Source organism: Typopeltis vanoorti, chromosome 22, assembly GCF_054136105.1.
Source record: "Typopeltis vanoorti isolate ZY-2024b chromosome 22, IOZ_Tvanoo_1.0, whole genome shotgun sequence".
Lineage (NCBI taxonomy): Eukaryota > Metazoa > Arthropoda > Arachnida > Uropygi > Thelyphonidae > Typopeltis > Typopeltis vanoorti.
This window is the reverse complement of record NC_143570.1, coordinates 97,803,030-97,824,657: the sequence shown is the minus strand read 5'-3', so window position 1 is coordinate 97,824,657 and position 21,628 is coordinate 97,803,030. Positions and strand designations below refer to the sequence as shown.

Sequence of the window (21,628 nt, the reverse complement as noted above, 5' to 3'; positions counted from 1 at the left end):
TCAAGGGATGCCATACATCACCCACACCAGCTGTCATACTTTCTCTTAAACTCATTCACACTAGATGCACTCGCTACATCAACAGGCCAATTGTTCCACTCACTCACAATTATATGAGAGAAAAATCTAGCTGTTACACTTTTCTCAACTGCACACAAACTTAACTTCCACAGGTACCCCTTGTCCTCTCACCCATATAACGAAAAATTTTATCAACCAATATGCTATAATGCCCTCTCAAAATGAATGAAATGAATGCTGATCTCTGTGTAACTAAGACAGAAAGGATACTTAAAATAATTAGTTGTATATAGCATTTTACTACTGATTATCATGTGTTTATTCTATTTCTGACATTTTATTGGAATACTGTAGTATTAAAGTAGTACCATAAAATGCACTAAAAACTCACGAGAATAATAGAGTAGCAACAAAGAAAAATGTTAATATCAAGAGTGAAATTGTAAACAAAGAGGCTTGTCCCACTAAACAGAATCGTTCCTTTTGGAAACTAATTAGGGTATCGAGATTATCAATTAACAAGGAAAGTTTGGTAGACAGAAGGAGAGGTGATATGATTGAGACATTTAAACTGAGAGATAATTACAGGGTTGACACTGGACAGTTCTTTTGTTTGGTGGAATAGGGGGAAGAAGCAGGACAAGGGCCATCCCTGAAAGTTGCAAAAGGAGGTTATGAGGAAGAGGGTGAGGGTTATTGAAGGGTTATTGAACTGTGTGAAATGTATTGCTTGATAGGGTGGTGAATGAGTTCAAAGAGGGGTATGATAGACTTTGTGTTTTCTAGGGTGGACCTCTCATTATGAGTCTGAATAATAGTAATATCAGAATGAGTTAATTTGGAAATACCAAGAAATTATTACACAGAGGACGATGGCTATTGAGAAATTTGAAGAATGATTAGACAAGCGTCAGAATGACATGAAATGTAAGCAGAAAAGAGGAGAAACAACAAAGCACTGAATCAGGTAATATATTTGTTATGATAGCTATTAATATACTTTTCATGATAATCAAGTAGGTAAAGTTGATTACATAAAGAGGGATATTATGTGGTATGGAGATTCATTTATAAAACATCTGATTGATAATCATGTTACTATTTTGAGTTTTCCAGGTGTTAAAACTCAAAATCTTAACAAATATAATTGAAAAGCAGAAAAATAAAATAAAATAAAATAAATGGTAGTTCTGATAGTAATAAACTATTTTACTGGTGATAACTTCAGCATGAGAAAGGATGTGAAAGGATTGCTCAAAAAAGTGAGAGTGAAGACTGAGAAAATATTAATGCATTATCCAGATATGATATAATTCAATTAAAAAAAGGGTTATGATGGCAAACATTTCGATGTATACTATGTAAAAAGAATGGCTGCAAGTTTTTAGTGGAGTGAGTTTGAAGGAAGAATGGATTTATATTAGAGAGATGGCTTATATTTGAATATGTTTTGTATTAGAAGTTATTTATTGATATGAGACCTAATACAGAGAGTCAGGGACACTAGATGGCAGGAATAGTGAGAATGTATGTGAAAGAGCACTTAAGTTATACAATTATGTTAATGGTATGAACATGTACGAACAACTATTTGCTGATAATACAATGATTGGTATGAATCCAAATGACATGCATTACTTGTAGAATGATTTGAATAAGCTGGAATTGTGAGCATGAGAAAATGACTGTTAGGTCAATGTTAGTAAATGTGAAGTTATTCAACTTGGTGTAATGAGATATCCAGTGGTATATTATATTGGCAGAATTATGCTACAAGATACAGGCCAGACTAGGGATCTTGGAGTTTGTCAGGGATGGGTTTAAGGTTGCTGTGGCCCTAAGCTATAACTTTTAAAAGACCCTCCCCCCCCCTCCTTCTACTGAGTAAAGTTTAGGTTTAATAACTTTTCAGAGGTCCTAAGCTGCAGCTTGTATGGCTTATGCATAAATCTGGCCATGGTTTTAGTAGATAGGAAGTTGAAGCTTAGAACCATATAACAAAGATTGTGAATATACCACAGGATAATTGCAGTGCTAAAATGAACATTGACATGTAAGGATAAGGAGGTTATTTAGCTTCTTTACAAAGATTGGATACAGCTGCATCTGGACTACTTTGTGTAGACCTCTATTTTTTATGTTGATGCAGGTACAATGTAGAGGGTGCAGAAAAGAGTGTTAAATATAATATTGGGACTGCTGAATGTAGGTTATGAGGGAAGATTGAAAATTTGTAGGCTGTAGACATTAACAAACAAAGAGAAAGATGGATGATATGATAGAGACCTACAAAGTTCTGAAAGGGTCATACAGGATGCCAGTAGATGGAATTTTTCATTTTATGGAGGGTGGAGATAGGACATTCATAGAAATTGAGAATGAATACAGTCTGTAAAGGAGTGAGAAGTGGATTTTTCTTTCAGAAGAGTGCATGATTAGAATGGCTTTCTTTTAGAGGTGGTGAGTGCAAATAGCATGAAAGAATTCAAGAAAAGGGATGACAGCTAGCCTGGGTGATATATGGCCTCCATCGATGAGTTCCTGACTCCCTGGAGTTCTCTTGTATTAGTAATAATAATAAATAATAATAACATTTCAGGATGTTAAATTATCAGATTGGCTATGGGAAAAGCGAGAAAGAGCAAAAATTAGGAAGTTGATTGTTAAAGAAAGAGAAAAAAAACGTCAGTTGAATGCAGAACTGTGGGAAACCCATATGATGCAGACATATCCTGACATTCCAATTACTAATAATATTTCTGAGTTGGAACAAATGCACAGCCCTGCTTTTTCAGATGTCAGTCCTGAACCTGAGATGACTCGAAAGAAACAGAAGAAAAAAGTTAGTAATCATGTTAACTACTTTATTAATAAATTTTGTTGTTTTCAACCTGCTTTTTTTATGTACATTTTTAACAGAAATTTTGAAGAGGGGTAAAGTAGAAAAATATATAGAAAAATATTTTCCTGTTTAGAATTTTACTACTGAATTGCATAATAATTCTGACTGGTACTAGAAAAGCATGATTAATTTAAATTGTTACTATTCAGTTTTTATAAAATTTTCCATTAATATTCCTAATTAGAAGTTCACAAATTTATGATAACATAAATAATTTTTAAATAAATTTTTAAATTATTTCGAAGGATTAATTGTATATTTCATTGTTGACAATTTAGACTTTGAAAAAATATTTCAAGGTCTGTAGCAGAATTAATAAAAATTGACAGGAAAAACTTTATCTAACTTTCTGACTAAATGCAAACAAAGGTTGTACTTAACTAAACAAATGTCACAGTCTTTCATGAAAATTGTATGACAAACTGTTGGTACTCAAACTAAAGCAAAACCCAAGTTAACTCATGAATGCTTCAGAGGTAATGCATCATTAAATGGGCTGTTATTCAGCCTGATTAAAGGTGTTCTTTGATATATTAGATCAGTATCCATACCTCTGGTTATGCAGTTAAGTTCTACAATTAGCTATTCAAGGTGTAAATGTAGTACTTTAATATAATACTAACAATAATGAGAATCAATGAGCCACTTTGCATATTATGAAGTAACTTCAAATCATTAAATATATCGCTAATGGAACACCAAAAACATACAGCTGAGAATAGTATATGAAGGATTTTGATTTCTGGGATCTGATTTTCATGAGTGCCTACTCTTTCAAAACATCTGTGCTTTTCTCTGTCAGCAGTGATCAGCTAGAAGCAAAAATTCAATAAGAATGACGAAATCCAAACTGACACGGCACTTTTGTATACTGAACTTTGAATAGAGAACAGGGTTGAATTTTATTACACTGAGTAGTATTATAACAAACTTACTCACTGAGATGGGGAACGACATCAGCTAACACTGAGCCCAGTGGAGTCTCAAGGGGATAATGCTGGGCATAGAAACAATGGCATTTATATGCTTTATACTAATGCCAGGAATATCCGGAATAAAGGAGAGGAATTGGTGGTGCAGATAGCATCAGCCTGGCCAAAAATTATTGGGATCACTGAGACGTGGTTGACAGAAGAGGATATAATGACAGGAATAGAAGTCGCTGGGTACAGAATTTTTCGGCAGGATAGGAAGGGAAAGCATGGTGGTGGAGTACTGCTTATGATAAGTGATGACCTATGTCCTCTAAGAGTGGAGACTTTGGAAGGCAGTGGCACTAATGATTTTGAAAACATATGGTGTGAGGTAGAGGTGGGCAAGACAGGATATTTAGTGGGGTGTTGCTACAGACCCAGGAGCACAGAGGGTGAGAACCAGGAAATGTTTAGACAGTTGAGTTTGGCAAGTGCAAGAAGAATGATTGTTATGGGAGATTTTAACTACAGTAGTATAAACTGGGGAGAGGAAGATGCATGTAGCAATAAGGGAATGGAATTTCTAGAATTCCATTTAGAATTCCATAGGAGGAAGAGAGGAGATATGATTGAGACATATAAACTGGTCAGGGGTTGTTATCAGGTAGACATAGAAGAGATTTTTCATAGAATGGGAGAGGGGATTAGAACAAGAGGCCATTGCTGGAAACTGTATAAGGAGGGTGTGAGGAAAGGAGTGAGAAGCAGGTTATTTGCATGGAGGGTGGTTGTTAAGTGTAATGCATTGGCTGAGTGTGTTGTGGATGTGGACACATTGAATAAGTTTAAGACGTGGTTGGATGAGCATTGTATGCAATAGTGAGTACCTTCCACGATGAGTCTGACTCCATGGAGGTCAAATGTTAATAATAATAATAATATATCATCAGGGATGTCCCTTATGTGTCACTGTCCCACAGACTTTCTTATATTGCTGTTGTCCTCTGTGATAGTCTCATAAAATTGGATATCATAAAGAGGAAAATAGTGGCACTGGTTACGAGGCAGTGTGGTGTAACGTGGAAGTTAACTGGAAGACATATTTAGTTGGATGTTGCCATAAGCTAGAAAATGTGGAGGATGGTAATGAAGAAATATATAAACAACTTGGATTCGCAAACAAAGGAAGGGCAATTATTGTGAGCAAATTTAATTACAGTGGTATAGACTTCATTGAAGAAATAGCATTTGGGAATAAGCAAAATGAATTTATTGAGTTCTTGAGAGATAACTGTCTCAGGCAGCATATAAAGGAGTGTATGTGAGGATCAAGAGTTTTAGATTGTCAGATGGTCATATTGTCATAGATTGTAATTGTCAGTGGGATTTACACTTCCTCCAGTTGGTGAGAGTGATCATGACGTGCTTACTGGAGTTGTGGCTAACCATATGCGGACTTCAGTGAGGAAAGGATATATGTGGGATTATAAGGCTGGTGATTATGACAAGCTTAGGAGACAGCTTGGAGCATAGCAGGGAATGAGGAGTTGAGTGGTAAGGAAATAAATGCTGCTTGGGAACTGATAAAGAAATACATAACAGCATCAATATGTAAATATATTCTAAATGCTAAAAGCTCTTGAATAAGGTAGGTGTAAAATGAATGAACAAGGGACTTAAGCATGAAATCTGGAAGGAGAAGATACTTTGGAGGCAGTACAAGATGAATAATGGTAATAATCAATTTCATGGAGAATATAAAGAACAAGCCAGGAGAGTGACTCATTTAGTTAGGAAAACAAAAGTGCAGTATGAATAGAAATTGGCAAATCAGGTGATGCAAAACCCTAGACAGTTTTTTAGATATGTGGCAAGTAGCAGGAAGAATGATCATGGTAAGATGTTGTTAATAGGTAAAAATGGTAGAATGTATAAACTGCTGCAGAAGACATTGTTGAGGTTTATCAATTTATAAGTGTGTTTCATCCTACTCAGGGTGGAATCATGAGCAACTTAAGTGCAGAGGATATAGGAGAGGATTGCTTAATTATGAGTGAGCAGGAGGTATTTGAAGAAATAAATAACATTGATGTCAATAAGGAAATAGCACAGGATAAGGTATTGAAAAGAAGATAAAATTGTTCCACTCCATAAAGATGGTGATAAGGCTGCAGCTTCAAATTATAAGCAGTCTGTGTATCTGGAGTTGTGGTGAAGTTAATAGAGAGACTGATGAGAAGTAGGATACAGAATTGAGTTGAAAACAGAAGTATTCTTTGTGGTTATCTGCGTGGATTTGTTAAGGGGTGATCATGTTTTACTAACTTACTTATGCACTATAACAGGTGACAAATACTGTGATATATATATATAGTGGTGTACTTGGATTTTGCAAAAGCTTTTGATAGGCATCCACACAACAAACTATTAAATAAATTGAAACAGATGGAATTTGATAACAGACTTCTGACTTGGATCAGTAACTGGCTGTCAGATAGGTATCAGAAATTTGTATATATGGGTGTGCAGTATCCCGAAAGAGGAAGGTCACTAGTGGTGTACCAGAGGGGTCAGTTTTGGGAGACCGTTGTTGTTCAATTTGTACGTTAATGATATTGGGTTGAATTTACCTAGTGATATGCAGCTGTTTTGCGGGTGATTCAAAATTGGGGAGAGCAGACTCAAGCAGATGTTATGGCCTTGAAGGAGGACTTGATTAAATTGAATGAATGGGCAGGTAAGTGGATGTTCAATCAGTTCAATGTTGCAAAGTGTAAGGTTTTGAGATTTGGTAAGCAATGATGTGATGCAGAGTGATGTTTTCCCACTTGGTGGGAAAACATTAAAGGCGGTAATGAGAGGTTATGATTCCATTGTATAAGACCTTGATCAGGCCTCATATAGATTATTGTGCACAGATTTGGTCGCCAGGTTTTCATGGTGATGAAGATATATTGGAAAGAGTACAGAGAAGATTCACAAAGGTAGTCAGTGGTCTTTGGAAGGCAAAACTAGAATATGAGAGGAGATCGGCCCTGAGATCCAAAGAAAGCGTTAACGAATTTTGCAATGTGAGCAGTTGAAGGAAGAATGATTGTGGAGGAAGAAGGACATTGTTGGATAAAAATGAATTAGAGTGACTGATGCAAAGGAAATAGTGGAGTTCTTCAGTGAACACTTTATTGGGGTATTTCATCCTGGAGAAATAGGTTTTAATACTAGCTGGATGAGACAATTTAGAAGTGCAAGAAGAATGGGTATTTCAAATACTGAGTACTCTGAATGTCAATAAAACAGTAGCACTGATGGGATTTCACGACAGGTTTGAGAGAATGCACTCAGAAACTGACAGCTTCGTTGACCTGGCTTTTCAGTGATGATCTTGATATGGGAAAGGTGCCGAAGGAGTAAAAGGAGGGTAAGATACTTCCTTTGTATAAGGGTGGTAGTAGAAAGAAAGTGTCATACTATAGACCAGTTTGATTTCATTAGTTATTAAGATTTTGGAGAGATTAATGAGGGTCCATTTACAGCATTGGGCAGATGTGGTAATGTTATCTGTGAGAGTCAGCATGGATGTATTAAGGGGTGCTCTTGATTTATTTATCTGATTGCCTTTTATAATAAAGTAACGAGTGGTTCATGAGGGAAAGGCATACGATGGTTGTTTGAAAAGTCTGATAAATTTCCAATAGATGATGACACAATTCATTCATTCATACCAGTGTTGGTATATATCATCTTTTTCATGACCCCTAGAAAAATTTTATCCATGTACGATGCGTAGTTCTTGTTTGGCAAACATTTAAAATGACTGTGTTCACATTTCCCATAAAAATGGAGAAAAACGAGTTTTGTGCAGTGATAAAACACTTTTATTTGAAGAAGTGGACAGCCATGCAGATCAAAGCCGAGTTAGATGCTGTTCATGGGGACTCTGCACCAGCATTAAAGACTATTTATTTTTGGATAAATGAGTTTAAACATGGTTGTAAGTCCATTGAAGATGAAGCGCATTCCAGACACCTGATCGAGGTTACTATGAAGGAAATGATTGACAAAATCCATGATATCATTATGGAAGACTGCCGAGCGAAAGTTTGTGAGATTACTGAGATTGTGGGAATGTCAACTGAATGGATGTATAATATCCTGCATGAAAAATTGTACATTAAAAAGATGTTTGTGCGATAGGTGCTGAGATTGTTGACTGTCGATCAAAAACACATGCAAAAAGATATTTCAACGCAGTGTTTGCCGATGTTTAATTGCAATTCGCAGGATTTTTTTGTGTCGATTTGTCACTGTAGACGAAACGTGGATCCACCATTACACACCTGAGTCTAAGCAGCAGTAAAAACAGTGGACAATGCCCAGTGAAAGAACACCGAAGAAAGGGAAGACCGTTTTGTCATCTGGGAAGGTGATGGCTACTGTTTTATGGGATTCCCAAGGAATTATCATGAGAGACTATTTGGAAAAGGGTAAGACAATAACAGGAATCATTATGCATCATTTTTGGACCATTTAATGAAGAAATGAAGAAAAAACCGCCCAGATTGGCGCACACACACAGAAAAGTGCTCCTTCATCAAAACAATGCACTGTCTCACATATCGGCCATCGCAATGGCAAAATTGCATGAATTGAATTGAGGTTCGAATTGGTTCCACATCCATCATGTTCTCTGGACTTGGCCCCTTGTGACTTCTTGTTCCCAAACTTAAAAATTTGGCTCATTGGGAAAAACGTTTCTTCAAACGAGGATGTCATCAAAGCTGTCAATGACTATTTTGCACTATTTGACAAATCCTACTTATTAGATGGAATGAAAAAATTGAAAACTTGCTGGACCAAATATGTAGACCTCGATGGAGACTATGTTGAGAAATAAAGATGATTTTTTCCAAAAAAATGTGCTTAACTTATTTTTTACCAAACTTTTCAAACAACCCTCGTATTCTGCCATTTATTTATGGATTTTGCAGAGACATTTGACAGTGTGCCACATAAGGCTGATATTTAAGTTGCAGCACATTGGTTTGAATGTCAGGTTAGTAAATTGGGTTGGGAATTGGCTGTCTGATAGGAATCAGAAAGTTGTACATAAGAGAGTCATATCAAGGAAGCATCAGGTTACAAGTGGCATCCCACAGGACTCAATACTGGGACCTGTATTGTTTAACCCATATATATCAATGACATTGTCAATGGATTGCAGAGGGATGTTCAGTTCTTTGCAGATATATGTGAAACTGGGAAGGATTATTAGTAATAGTGCAGATGTGGTAGCCATTCAAGAGGATTTTAATAAAATGGATGGATGAACAAATGAATTGGGTGTGTCAATTTAATTCAGTAAATGCAGTCTTGAAGTTTGAGATACATCAATGGGAGGCTGTATACTCTGTTGGAGGAAGTGGGGGAGAAAGGGATCTGGGAGTGATTGATAAAAACCTGAAATTAATATAACCCAGAGGATTGCTACAATACCAAGAAGGACACTTAACAGCAGAGTTGTCATTCCAGTGTATAAAGATTGGATCACAAGAAACCAGACTATTGTGCTCAAATATGATCCACAGGATTTCAAGGGTAAATTAACATTAGAAAGAGTGCAGAGGTGGATAAAAAAAAAAGATTCTGAATTGGTGGATAGAAAAGGGAGTTGTGATATGATTGAGACATTTAAATTGTTGAGAGATAGTTACAGGATTGACAATGGGAAGAAATTGCCGTTGGTGGAACAAGGGATGCAGCATGGATAAGGGGCCATCTCTACAAGTTGTGTTGCAAAAGGAAATTTTGAGCAAGAAGATGAGGAGTGATGTCTTTGCCTGGAAGATTGTTGAACTAATGGATGATGATAGACTGAGAGAATGTGGACTGCAGAGTTTGGTTAACATGAGGAGAGGTGATATGATCAAATATGATAATAATATAATAAATTTAGTTTAATCCTTTACCCAAGTGTAGGCAAACAAAGTTTGCCTACACTTGGGTAAAGTTGCTCCTGAAGTATCTTCAGGACTGAGGCAACTCATAGTAAAGGTGGACCAAGTTCTCATCACTCCTTGTCTTAGTATTTCCCATAATGCAAAACACATCTATCTCCTTGCGGACATGTCATTCCAGTAAATGACATGTCCGTTCATTTACTGGAATGACATTCCATTCAATGCGGACACCTATCCATTAAGGGAAGGGCCACTACCCAGACCAGTTTCGACCTTTATTGAGATCTCGTCAGTGGGAGCCAGACCCAGAAGTGGTGATACTAAGGCAGAAGCAATGGAGAGGTCATATTTATTTATACGAGTTGCCAAAAGGTGTACCACCGTATTATTAATTTACTCTGGATTTAGAGAAAGATGTTGGAAGTTTATTTTTCACTTGGTTAGACTATAATAAATTTAGTTTAATTCTTTACCCAAGTGTAGGCAAACAAAGTTTGTGGCTGAATTATCTTCAGGACTGAGACAACTCATAGTAAAGGTGGACCAAGTCCTCATCACTCCTTGTCTCAGTATCTCCCATAATGCAAAGCACATCTCCTTGCAGACATGTATAATAGTATGCATTAAGGGAAGGGCCACTACCCAGACCAGTTTCGACCTTTATTGAGGTCTTGTCAGTGGGAGCCAGTCAACACTTCTGGGTGTGGCTCCCACTGATGAGACCTCAATAAAGGTCAAAACTATAGTCAAAGTGTGGTCTGATCAGAGTCTTATACAACAGAATGATAACTCTTTTATTTCTGCAGGTCAGCATCCTTCTCAGTATTGCAGCAATCCTCTGGGTTACCTTCACCACCTTTGCAATATGCTCCCTGATTTTCAGTTTTCTATCAATCATCACTCCCAGATCTCTTGTCTCTCCTACTTCCTCCAATACAGCTCCTCCAATTGAGTATACAGCCTCCCATCTATGTATCTCAAACTTCAAGACTTTACATTTAGCTGAATTAAACTGATTCCCTTTTTGTTTGGTCATCTGTCCAGTTTATTCCAATCTTCTGGCAGGGCTACCACATCTGCAATATTACTAATAACCCTTCCCATCTTCACATCATCTGCAAACAACTGAATATCACCTTACAATAAGGTTAAACAAAACAGATCCCAATACTGAGCCCTGTGGGACTTCACTTGTAATCTTCTGCCTCCTTGATACTGCTCCACCATACACAACTCTCTGATTCCTATCACATAGCCATTCGCCAATCCTGAATCGATTTCACTAACCATTATCTAAACTCATGTGCTGCAACTTAAATATCAGCTTATCATGTGGTATCCTGCAAAATGCCTGTGTAAAATCCAAAAAAAAAAAAAAAGCAGAATATGCCTTTCCCCTCATTAAACACTCTTGTCACTTTCTTATAAAAGGGAATCATATTAGTAAAACAAGAGTGCACCTAAACAAATCCATGTTGACTCCCACAAATACCATTACCCTCATTGCCATATGCTGTAAATGAGCCCTCACACAATTTCTCCATGATCTTAATAATTGCTGATGAAATAAAAACTTGTCTATAGTTTGACATTTCCAGTCTGCTACCACCCTTATGCAATGGCACAAGGGTGATAGTGCCCTTGCTTGGGTTCCTTGCCCATGACCAGACCTTCATTAAAAAGCTAGGTCAATGGAGCTGTTAGTTCTTTAGCACGTTCTCTCAAATCTCTTGGTGAAATTCCATCCAGTCCAACTGCTTTATTTAGAAGTGTTATTTCACTTCTAAACTTCAAACATACCCTAGCCCTCTAGTATTAAAACCTACTTCTTCAGGATGAAATACCCCTATAAAGTGCTCATTGAACAACTCCACTATGTCCTTTTGAATGAGACCACTCTATTCCCATTTTTATCCAATGATGTCATTCTTCCACAATCATATCTCAATCACATCATTTCTCCTTCTTCATGTTGGGGACTTAATGGAATATATACAGCACTCGGAAAGGATTAAAACTGATTTTATGCTTCCTGTATTTTGTCTCAGTCACTGAGACGTCTTCAGGGATTACAAAAAAGCTATTGTAACACACACACTCAAATACAACACAATACTAAGTGAAACACATGGGTTACTCTAAAGTTCTATCTAGGTGGTGCACCCTCTATGAGCATTTGTAGGTGGAATCTCTGATAATTAATTTTTTCCTAATTTTAGGAAGTTTTACGCAACTGTATTTATTTAAATTTGGTTAAGTTCTGAGTGCTGTCACAGATTCTTTTTTTTTTTTTTTTTTTTTTTTTTTTTTTACTATGGTGGAGCATGGTGGGTTTTTCCCAGGATATCCTGTGGGTTGTATCCAAAACATGGTCTGCAAGGCCAGATTGACCATAATCGTGATTGCAGATGTATGACTTTTGTTCTTCTAACCAGATAGTTCTGATCTGCCTGTCTGTCCGAAGCAAGCCAGCTTACAGGAACAAGGTACTCTAAATACTCCAGGTGCTGAGACAGGAGGGAGCTGATCTTTGGTAGAACAGATAAGCAAGCAACTTTACGATGTGGCTTAAATGCTGTGTGGAGATTGTATAATTTTTTCATGGACCTGACTATTTTTTCTATGTGCCACGGATGTAGGGTGTGGTGAAGGCATTTAAGAAATCCTTCTGAAGAGATGGCTGGGGAATGGAGGAGGAAATGATTATTTTTTTAAATTCTGTAATCGCTGTAGCCATTGGGAAGGAATGTGTTGTGTATGTGGGTTAAGTTCTTTTGAAAGGGTGGTTCCACTGGAACAAAGATTGTGGGCTCTCTTGGTTAGTTTTAATAATGCCATATTGTTGAGAGGGGTAGTTTATTTTTATTTTTTCGTATGATGATATAACGGCCACGAGGCCTTTTTTACAGGGAAGTATGGCACCATCTCAATCCCCCCCAAATTTTATCCGGGCTTGGGATCAGCATAGTTGATGAATCAGGCCTATGGCTGGATCTTAAGTATTCCTGACTGTAATCTCTGTGTGTTCATGGGGCCAGTTTGCTTGCTTGTGGGAGGAAAATTCCTGCTTTTCACGCCAAAGACCGACTAACTTGGCTACTATGTCTGAGGAAGATCCTTAAGCTCCGCACTTTGGAGATGATAAGAGGGGTGGTGATGGGAGAGTTTGTGACTGTATCTGCCTGTGTGAGTAGGATTTCTATATACAGTGAAGGAAAGATTACCATTAGGAAGGCTTGTTACTAAGGTGTCTAGGAATGGTAAACTATTATTATTTTCCTTTTCCATCATAAACTGGATTCAGGATGTAGGTTGTTGTGGTGACTGAGGAAGGAGTCTAATGTGTCTGGGCCATGAAGCCAAATAGAAAATACATCATATACATATGTTAGCCAGATAGAAGGTTTGAGAGGGGCTGAGTCTATGGCTCACTTTTCAAAATTTTCCACGTGAACGTTGGTGAGAGGGGAGGGGGAGCCAGAGCAGTTCCCTCAATCTGTTTTTAAATTTTGTTCTTCCAAGAAAAATAACCAGAATGAATGACAAAGGAAAAGAGATCTGAGATATCAGAAGGAAAAATTACACCTTAACACTTGTTCTCTCATTCTCTACACTCATGTGTTACCCACTTCTTCATTCATAAGCATTAATTCAATCTCTCCTTCTCCTGAGATTCATTCTCTGCACTCATTTCTCTCCCTTCCAGTGGCACTCTCTCCAAATGACTCACACCAAAACCATGCAAGTGCAGTTCAGTTCATCCTTCAACCTCATTCCATACAGTAACAAACTGTACTAATTTTCCATCACAAATTTCTGCAAACATGTCATTCACAATCTTTGCTTTCCACCTCATTTCATCAGTCATACCTGGGCAACACATTGACTATCTTTCATTCATGCTATTTTATTTCATCCTCAACTACATATTGATATCCAGTCTTGTGTGTTCCTTGTTCCCATTCAAGTTGTTTGTCCCTATCACCACTACCAATTCTTTTGCTCACTCAATCACTCTATTTATTTATTTATTTATCTATTAATTACATCCTGGAAAACAAAACCTTGTGCATCTTCTCATTTACCACACTTGTAATAATCGAATCCACCATACAGTGCCACTTGCAGGTCTCTTGTTATCTCTTTCATACCAACCTCATTTACTTTCATCTTCTTCCCTCTTCCATACATATCTCAAATTGTCTTCATTGCATTCTGCATCCAGTTCATCTCTTGCCTCATCTTAACCAACTCAGCTTTTAAATCTTGCATCATTTTTTTTTTGTTCTTATTCACTCTGAATTTTATTGCCAGCTATACACAGTTCAATACCCCTCATCAATACCCGCCATCAGTACCCCTCACCACATTACCATTAATTGCACCCTGTTTTTCAACTTCTGCTACATTTATATTGCTTTTATCATTCTTGCCATTGATTGTTAAGGTCATCATATTTCTTGTTTGCTTTTTCAAAACTTTTTTACCAATGTTTCACTGTTCTTTTACTCTGTCCCTCTTTGCTATTAGGTGAGCACTCATCTCTCTCATGGCATTCTTGATACTAACACTTTCAATTACCAGTACATTACCACTCATCAAGTCCTTGTTCAGATCACACTTCGCACACCCTCTCCTTCCATCCGCCTTAAAAATTCCATAATTTATCTGCATAATTGAACGAATACATATAGCACACCTCGCATTTCATGAAACAAGTAAAATTAAACTTCTGTAAAGACAAAGCTGCAGCATCTTTACTTCGGCAGTTATTATACTCTGCCCTAAGTTTAACGATTTTGTAAACAAACAAGCCCACTCACTAGAAACACTGCAAGCACGCAACATTTACTGCAATTCTTACAATCACACACTTATTTGCAATTAATTATTCCAAAAACTTATTTGAAACAGGAGCCTTCTTTACGCAAACTTTCCAGTAAAACTCCAACTGTCATTTTTCTATTTAATATTTTAATCTAATCTAATTTTCTAATCTAATCTAAATCGAATCTAATTTTAATCTAATATTTTCTGTTTATAAAATTCCATTCCATTCTTACTACATGCAGTTTCCTCTTCCCAATTTATACTGCAATTGTTGAAATCCACCTTAACAATCATTCTTTCAGTTGCCAAGCTCAACTGCATAAACATCTCCTGCTTTTCACCCTCTATGTTCCCTGGTTTGTAGCAACACCCCACAAAATATCTGTCCTACCCACCTCTACCTCATACCATGTGCTTTCAAAAGTATTAGTATCATTGCCCTTCAAATCCTCCATTCTGAAAGGACATCACTTATCACAAGTAGTACTCTGCTACTGCATTTTCCCCTTCCTATCCTCTCAAAAAATGCTGTACGATGTGATTTCTATTCTTGTCTGTATATCATGTTCCATCAACCAAGACTGAGATACCCCAATAATCTCTGGACAGCCTGATGCTATTAGTGCCACCAATTCATCTCCTTTATTCCGAATACTCCTGGCATTAGTATAAAGAATAAAAATGTCACTGCTTCTATACCTATCCTTATCTCCTCCGGACTCCACTGGATTCAGCATTACCCGATGTAATTCCCCCTTCTTCCAAGCGCTTATTCTCACAAGAGGCCACTCCTGATACTATACACCCTGATAATTCTAGTTTCCCTGCATTAACACACTAACTCGTTCAGAGAACATAATTCTCTCTAGATGCCTACATCGTTCTCAATTCAATGCAAGCCATCACTCTCATACATTTGCTTTCTATCCTCAAATTCCTCTCTTCAACACATTTTGGCTATTATACTATTCGTTATTAATGCTCTTCACCACAGCTCTGCATTATCATACCTTGGCAACACACACATACAATCTTCCCTGTCTCATTCTCCTTTCATGCAATCTCAACATGAACCTCAGATCTCTTGCCATCCAATTCACACTGCCTCTCAAGTCATTCATGCCCACCATCACAATCATCTCATCCAACCTTTCACCTCCCTTAATTGCCACAGCCACACTTTCTTTCATTTCTTTAGGCAAACCCCTCAGGTTTCTATCTTTCACACCACGGATGATCGAGTCTCTGTACATCACACCTCTTACCATTCTGTTTCTCCTCCAGTTGAGTATGCAGCCTCCCATCAATGTATTACAAACTTCAACACTTTGCATTTTGCTGCATTAAACCGACACCCCCATTAATTACCCATCTGTCCAGTTTATTCAAATCCTCTTGAAGGGCTGCGATATCTGCACTATTACTAATAACCCAGCTTAGCTTCACATCATCTGCAAACAACTGAATATCCCCTTGCAATCCATTGACAATATCATTGATATAAAGATTGAACAATACAGGTCCCAGTACTGAGCCCTGTGGAACCCCACTTGTAACCTTCTGCCTACTTGATATTGCCCCACCATACACAACTCTCTGATACCTATTAGACAGCCAATCCTGAATCCAGTTGACTAATCCTACATCTAAACCCATGTGCTGCAACTTGGTATCAGCTTATCATGAGCTACCCTATAAAATGCCTTTGCAAAATCCAAAAAAATGTCCGTATATGCCTTTCCCTCATCAACTGCTCTTGTCACTTTAATATAAAAGGTAATCATATTGGTGAAGCAAGATTGCCCCTTAATAAGTCCATGTTGATTCTCACAGAAAACATTACCCTCATCTGCCCAGTGCTGTATATGGTCCCTCACTAATTTCTCCAAGACCTTAACAACTATTGATGATACACAAACTGGCCTATAATTAGACACGTTGAATCTGCTACCACTCTTATGTGTAACTATCTTATCTTCCATCTATTCCCCAGGTACCTCTCCAATAGGCAGATTTTCATTGAAAAGCAAGGTCACCAGAACTGTCAGTTCTTTATCACATTCTCTCAAAACCCGTGGTGAAATAACATCCAGTCCCCCTGCTTTACTGACACCCAGAATACTCAGTATTTGGAACACACTCTACTCCTGCACCTCTAAACCTCGAACTTGCTGTATCCCTCTAGTATTAAAATCTATTTCTCCAGGATGAAATACTCCAATAAAGTGTTCATTGAACAACTCCACTATGCCCTCTGCATCAGTCACTCTATTCCCATTTTTAACCCACAATGTCATTCTTCCACAGTCATTTCTCCTCTTACTGGCCACATAGCTAAAAAATTCCCTAGGACTTTCTTTGGATCTTAATGCCAATTTCTTCTATACTTATCATATTCCAGTTTCACCTTCCTCACTATACTAGTCACTCTCCTGACCTAAGTCTTATATTCTTCATGAATCTGCTCTCCACCCCTCTCCTTCCATAATCTCTTTTTCACCTGCAATTCCTGTTTGATATTTTCTTCTTCACTTTACACCAAATTGTGTTCTTTTCTTCACTCATGGAATAAAGCTTACTATTGCTGCTAACAAATATTCCTTCACAATTTCTCAAGCACTAATGATATCCCTTCCCTCCAATTCCTCCCTCCATGGAACTTCCCCAAGTTGATATCTAAGGCTATTATAATCACCTGCCTTATAATTGGAATTATCCACATATGTTCCCGTCTCTCTTTGATACTCCCGCATGTCTATTCATTTTCCAAGTCGAAACCAAATGGTCACTCTCTCCAATGGGGGGGGGGGGAAAGAAGTCATCTCAGTTATTATCAGCTCTTCTGATGCTATGACCAGATCCAAAGCTCTCGAACCTCTTGTTCCCTCTATTACATGTTGCCTAACACATTTGTCCCTCATGAATTCTAGAAATTCCATTCCCTTATTACTACATGCATTCTCCTTTTCCAAGCTTATACTGCTGTAGTTAAAATCTCCCATAACAATCATTCTTCTTGCACTTGCCAAGCTCAACTGCTTAAACATCTCCTATTCCCTACCCTCTGTGCTCCTTGGCTTGTGGCAACACCCCACCAAATATCCTGTCTTGCCCACCTCTACCTCACACCATATGCTTTCAAAAACCATTAGTGTCACTGCCTTCCAAAGCCTCTACTTTTACAGGATGTAAGTCATCACTTATCATAAGCAGTACTCCACCACCGCGTTTTCCCTTCCTATCCTGCCAAAAAATGCTGTAACCTGCTACTTCTATTCCTGTTATTATATCATCTTCTGTCAACCACGTCTCAGAGATCCCAATAATCTTTGGCCAGGCTGATGTTATCAGTGCCACCAATTCATCTCTTTTATTTTGGATACTCCTTGCATTAGTATAAAGCATAAAAATGTCCATGCTTCTATACCCATCATTATCTCCTCCAAAATCCACTGGACTCAGTATTATCTGATGTCATCCCCCTTTCCCCAAGCACCCACTCCCACAAGAGGCCATCCCTGGGAATTCTAGTTTTCCTGCATTGACACACCAACTCCTTCAGAACAGCAACCTCTCCTGATGCCTACATCCTTCCTCATTCAAATGCAGGCGGTCTCTCGCATACAGTTTTTTTCTGTTCTCAAATGCTCTCCAAGCATCCACATATTCCAATCCTCTCTTCTGACACATTCTGGCTATTATGCTATTCGTTATTACCGCTCTTCTGCTCAGCTCGTTACTATCATACCTGGGCAACACACACACAATCTTTTCTCTCTGCGTTTTCTTTCGTACAACCAACCTCAAGCAAAAATCTCAGATCTCTTGCCATTCGATTTACATTGTCTCTCAAGTCATTCATGCCCACAATCATCTCATCCACCATTTCACCCTGCTTAATTTCCATAGCCACACTCTATCATTCCTGCAGGCACACACTCCTCTGGCATCCTATCTTGCACACCAAGGATCATCGAGTCTCCATACATCATATGTCTTATCTGCTGTCCTGGCATCACTCTATCCCTGGTTCCAACACCCTCACATTCTTCTCATTCTCTCTCTGTTTCTGTTTCCACTCTACTTTTCTATTGTTCCCATACCTCTCTCTCATTCCCTCTCTTCTACTGCTCCTATTTTCTCCTCTTCTATCATTTTCATACCTCTCTCTCTCTCTCTCTCATTCCTTCTCTTCTACTGTTTCTATTTTCCCCTCTTCTATCATTCCCTTAACTCTCTCTCACTCTTACTCTGATTCGCCTTGCATCCATCTCTTACATTCGCCTAATCTCATCTTTCATACTTCTCATCTCATTCCCGAACCATTCCACCATCTCTTTCAGCTCATCTATCTCTCTCTCTCTGCAAGTTATCCACTCTTACTCCCCATTCATCCTCCCAATCATGCCCATCTCCGAATACCTCACAATCATTCAAGTCTTCCACACTCCCCCACTCTTATTTCTTCATTCATATTTCGCTGCTCGTTATTCTCACCTATCACACTACTCGTCTCTCGAAGCAAACATAGGACACATACATGCCACAAAATCCTTGATTGTGTTTAGCAAAATAGAGTCCTTACATGGGGGGGAGGACTTGGTGACACTCCTTTTGTAATTGGATCAGTGGCAGCTGTTACTGATCCAATTACAATGAAGAACTACTACAACTAAAACTCTAAATACCACTTCAACTAAATCTAAACGTTAAATACTATGTTATACGCTCTACTGTAAGCCAATTTACTTTATCGATGCTATAAGTATATGCTATATTTAACTATACTAAATAGCGAATAATGAAAACTTATCTTTTCTTCCACCACAGATGTCCGACTCTGACCTCGCATTCTCGGTAACCCAAAACTTACACAATATAAACAACTAAATTCCAATAGCAGCACTACTATTCGTGACAAAAGTCACACTATACACCTTGAAAAACACTGTTTTCTTTACCACAGCTCAAATCCACCCCCACATTCTTCAGCAACACTAGCGCCCTCTCTTATTCTTCTGTAGTTAAAAAATCTCCCATGATGATCACTTGTTTTCACTTGCCATACCCAACAGCCTAATCTTTTTTCTGCTCTTAATCCTCTGTGTTTCTGTTTTATTTCTTTTGTTCTATTTGCTGTGATTTTCTTCTGTTATACTGTCAGCCTCTGAAGCATCAGCATGATGTTAGAGAAAAAAAGATGTTCCAATATAAATTTTAGGTTATCTCTTCTAAATTCACAAGGAATTTTTATTAATTAGATCATAATTGGCTATGGATATTTACATTTTGAGGTTTTAGTTATTCAGAGTATAGTTTTCAGTATATGTTGTCAGTATCTTTATACTGTGTTTTGATAATGAGAGAGACTGTAAGTCTATTTGCCAATGTGTTATTGCACATCCCAACATCATTCAAGGACTACATTTTACACTGCATGTTACAAGCTTTGCACCATTGATATTAGCTTTGATTTAATTGGTTGCAGTAGCAGTGGGTGGATGAACAAGCAAATGTCACAGACAGAGGTGAGGAGCATGATTGAGGAGTTAGGAAAATGAGCATCATGCAGATTCTCGTAGACAGGCTTATACGTTGGTTATGCATTATTAAAACACTTAAGGAATTGAACAACGTAGTTAAGGATATAAATTAAATTAAACTTTAATAAATATTTTCCGATATTTCGGCAACGTCACGTTGCCATCTTCTAAAGGAACTTACAAAAAAAGTTACGTGCATGTAGGCACTACAACACAGAAACTGAGAATGAAGAGATGAAGCTATTGTTCTCCTAACCTGATGGTGCCCTCTAGCGGGCTAAGTAGGTGTTCTTGGCCGTTGGGCTGAAGGTCTGCTGATGTAGGCCTCCCAAATTTGGGGCAGTCGCATACAACCAAATTTGTTGAGGTTTGGAGAATTTCTTAGGGCTGAGGCTGATTCTATAAAGAGTCTTTCAAATTTGTATTTGCTACAGTGTATCACTGTAGCTTAATGGAACCTTGGTTTTCTCAGTTTACAGAAAACCCACCCATACAGGCAGATACATTCACCAACAATCCCCCCCCCCCCACAACAATATGGAGTAGTAAAAACACTATACAACAGGGCTAAACTAATCTGTTCAAACGACTTGGCCATAAACACTGAACTAAATCACATCCTCAACACTTTCTCAGCCAATGGCTACCCTCCCCAAAAAATCCAAAAAATATTAGAACCTACAAACCACAGATCCCCCTCCCCCCTCCACAACAAGGATTATTCTAAATCCATCACCATTCCCTACATCCGAGGCACCTCAGAAAAGATTACCAAAATCTTAAAAAAACATGACCTGACCTCCTGTTACAAACCTTACAGAAAATTGGCATCCCTTATCTGCTCCACTAAGACCAACCACTTCCCCTAGACTTACCTGGTGTTTACCAGGTCCCTTGCAGTTGTAAACTGTCTTACTTTGGCCAAACAGGCAGGACAGCGAATATCAGAATTTCCGAACACAAGGACTACATCCGTTTTCACAAATACAGTCATTCTGGGCTTGCGGACCATGCTCTGGATACACGCCACAGAATACGGTGGAAGAAAGCTACAGTGATACACCGTAGCAAATACAAATTTGAAAGACTCTTTATGGAATCAGCCTCAGCCCTAAGAAATTCTCCAAACCTCAACAAATTTGGTTGTATGCGACTGCCCCAAATTTGGGAGGCCTACATCAACAGACCTTCAGCCCAACGGCCAAGAACACCTACTTAGCCTGCTAGAGGGCACCATCAGGACTGTTAGGAGAACAATAGCTTTATCTCTTCATTCCCAGTTTCTGTGTTGTAGTGCCTACATGCACGTAACTTTTTTTGTAAGTTCCTTTAGAAGATGGCAACGTGACGTTGCCGAAATATCGGAAAATATTTATTAAAGTTTAATTTAATTTATATCCTTAACTACGTTGTTCAATTCCTTAAGTGTTTTAATAATGCATAACCAACGTATAAGCCTGT

General features: G+C 38.1%; 1 protein-coding gene across 1 annotated transcript in view; it reads left to right on the top strand.

Moving 5' to 3' along the window:
* LOC150094582 (voltage-dependent calcium channel subunit alpha-2/delta-3-like) overlaps window positions 1–21,628 on the top strand; it is a 1,537,934-nt gene that overhangs the window by 620,256 nt on the left and 896,050 nt on the right. Inside the window, exon 15 of the mRNA XM_090412095.1 lies at window positions 2,621–2,863. Within this exon, the coding sequence (XP_090268221.1) occupies window positions 2,621–2,863 (243 nt within the window). The remainder of the gene's footprint in view (window positions 1–2,620; window positions 2,864–21,628) is intronic.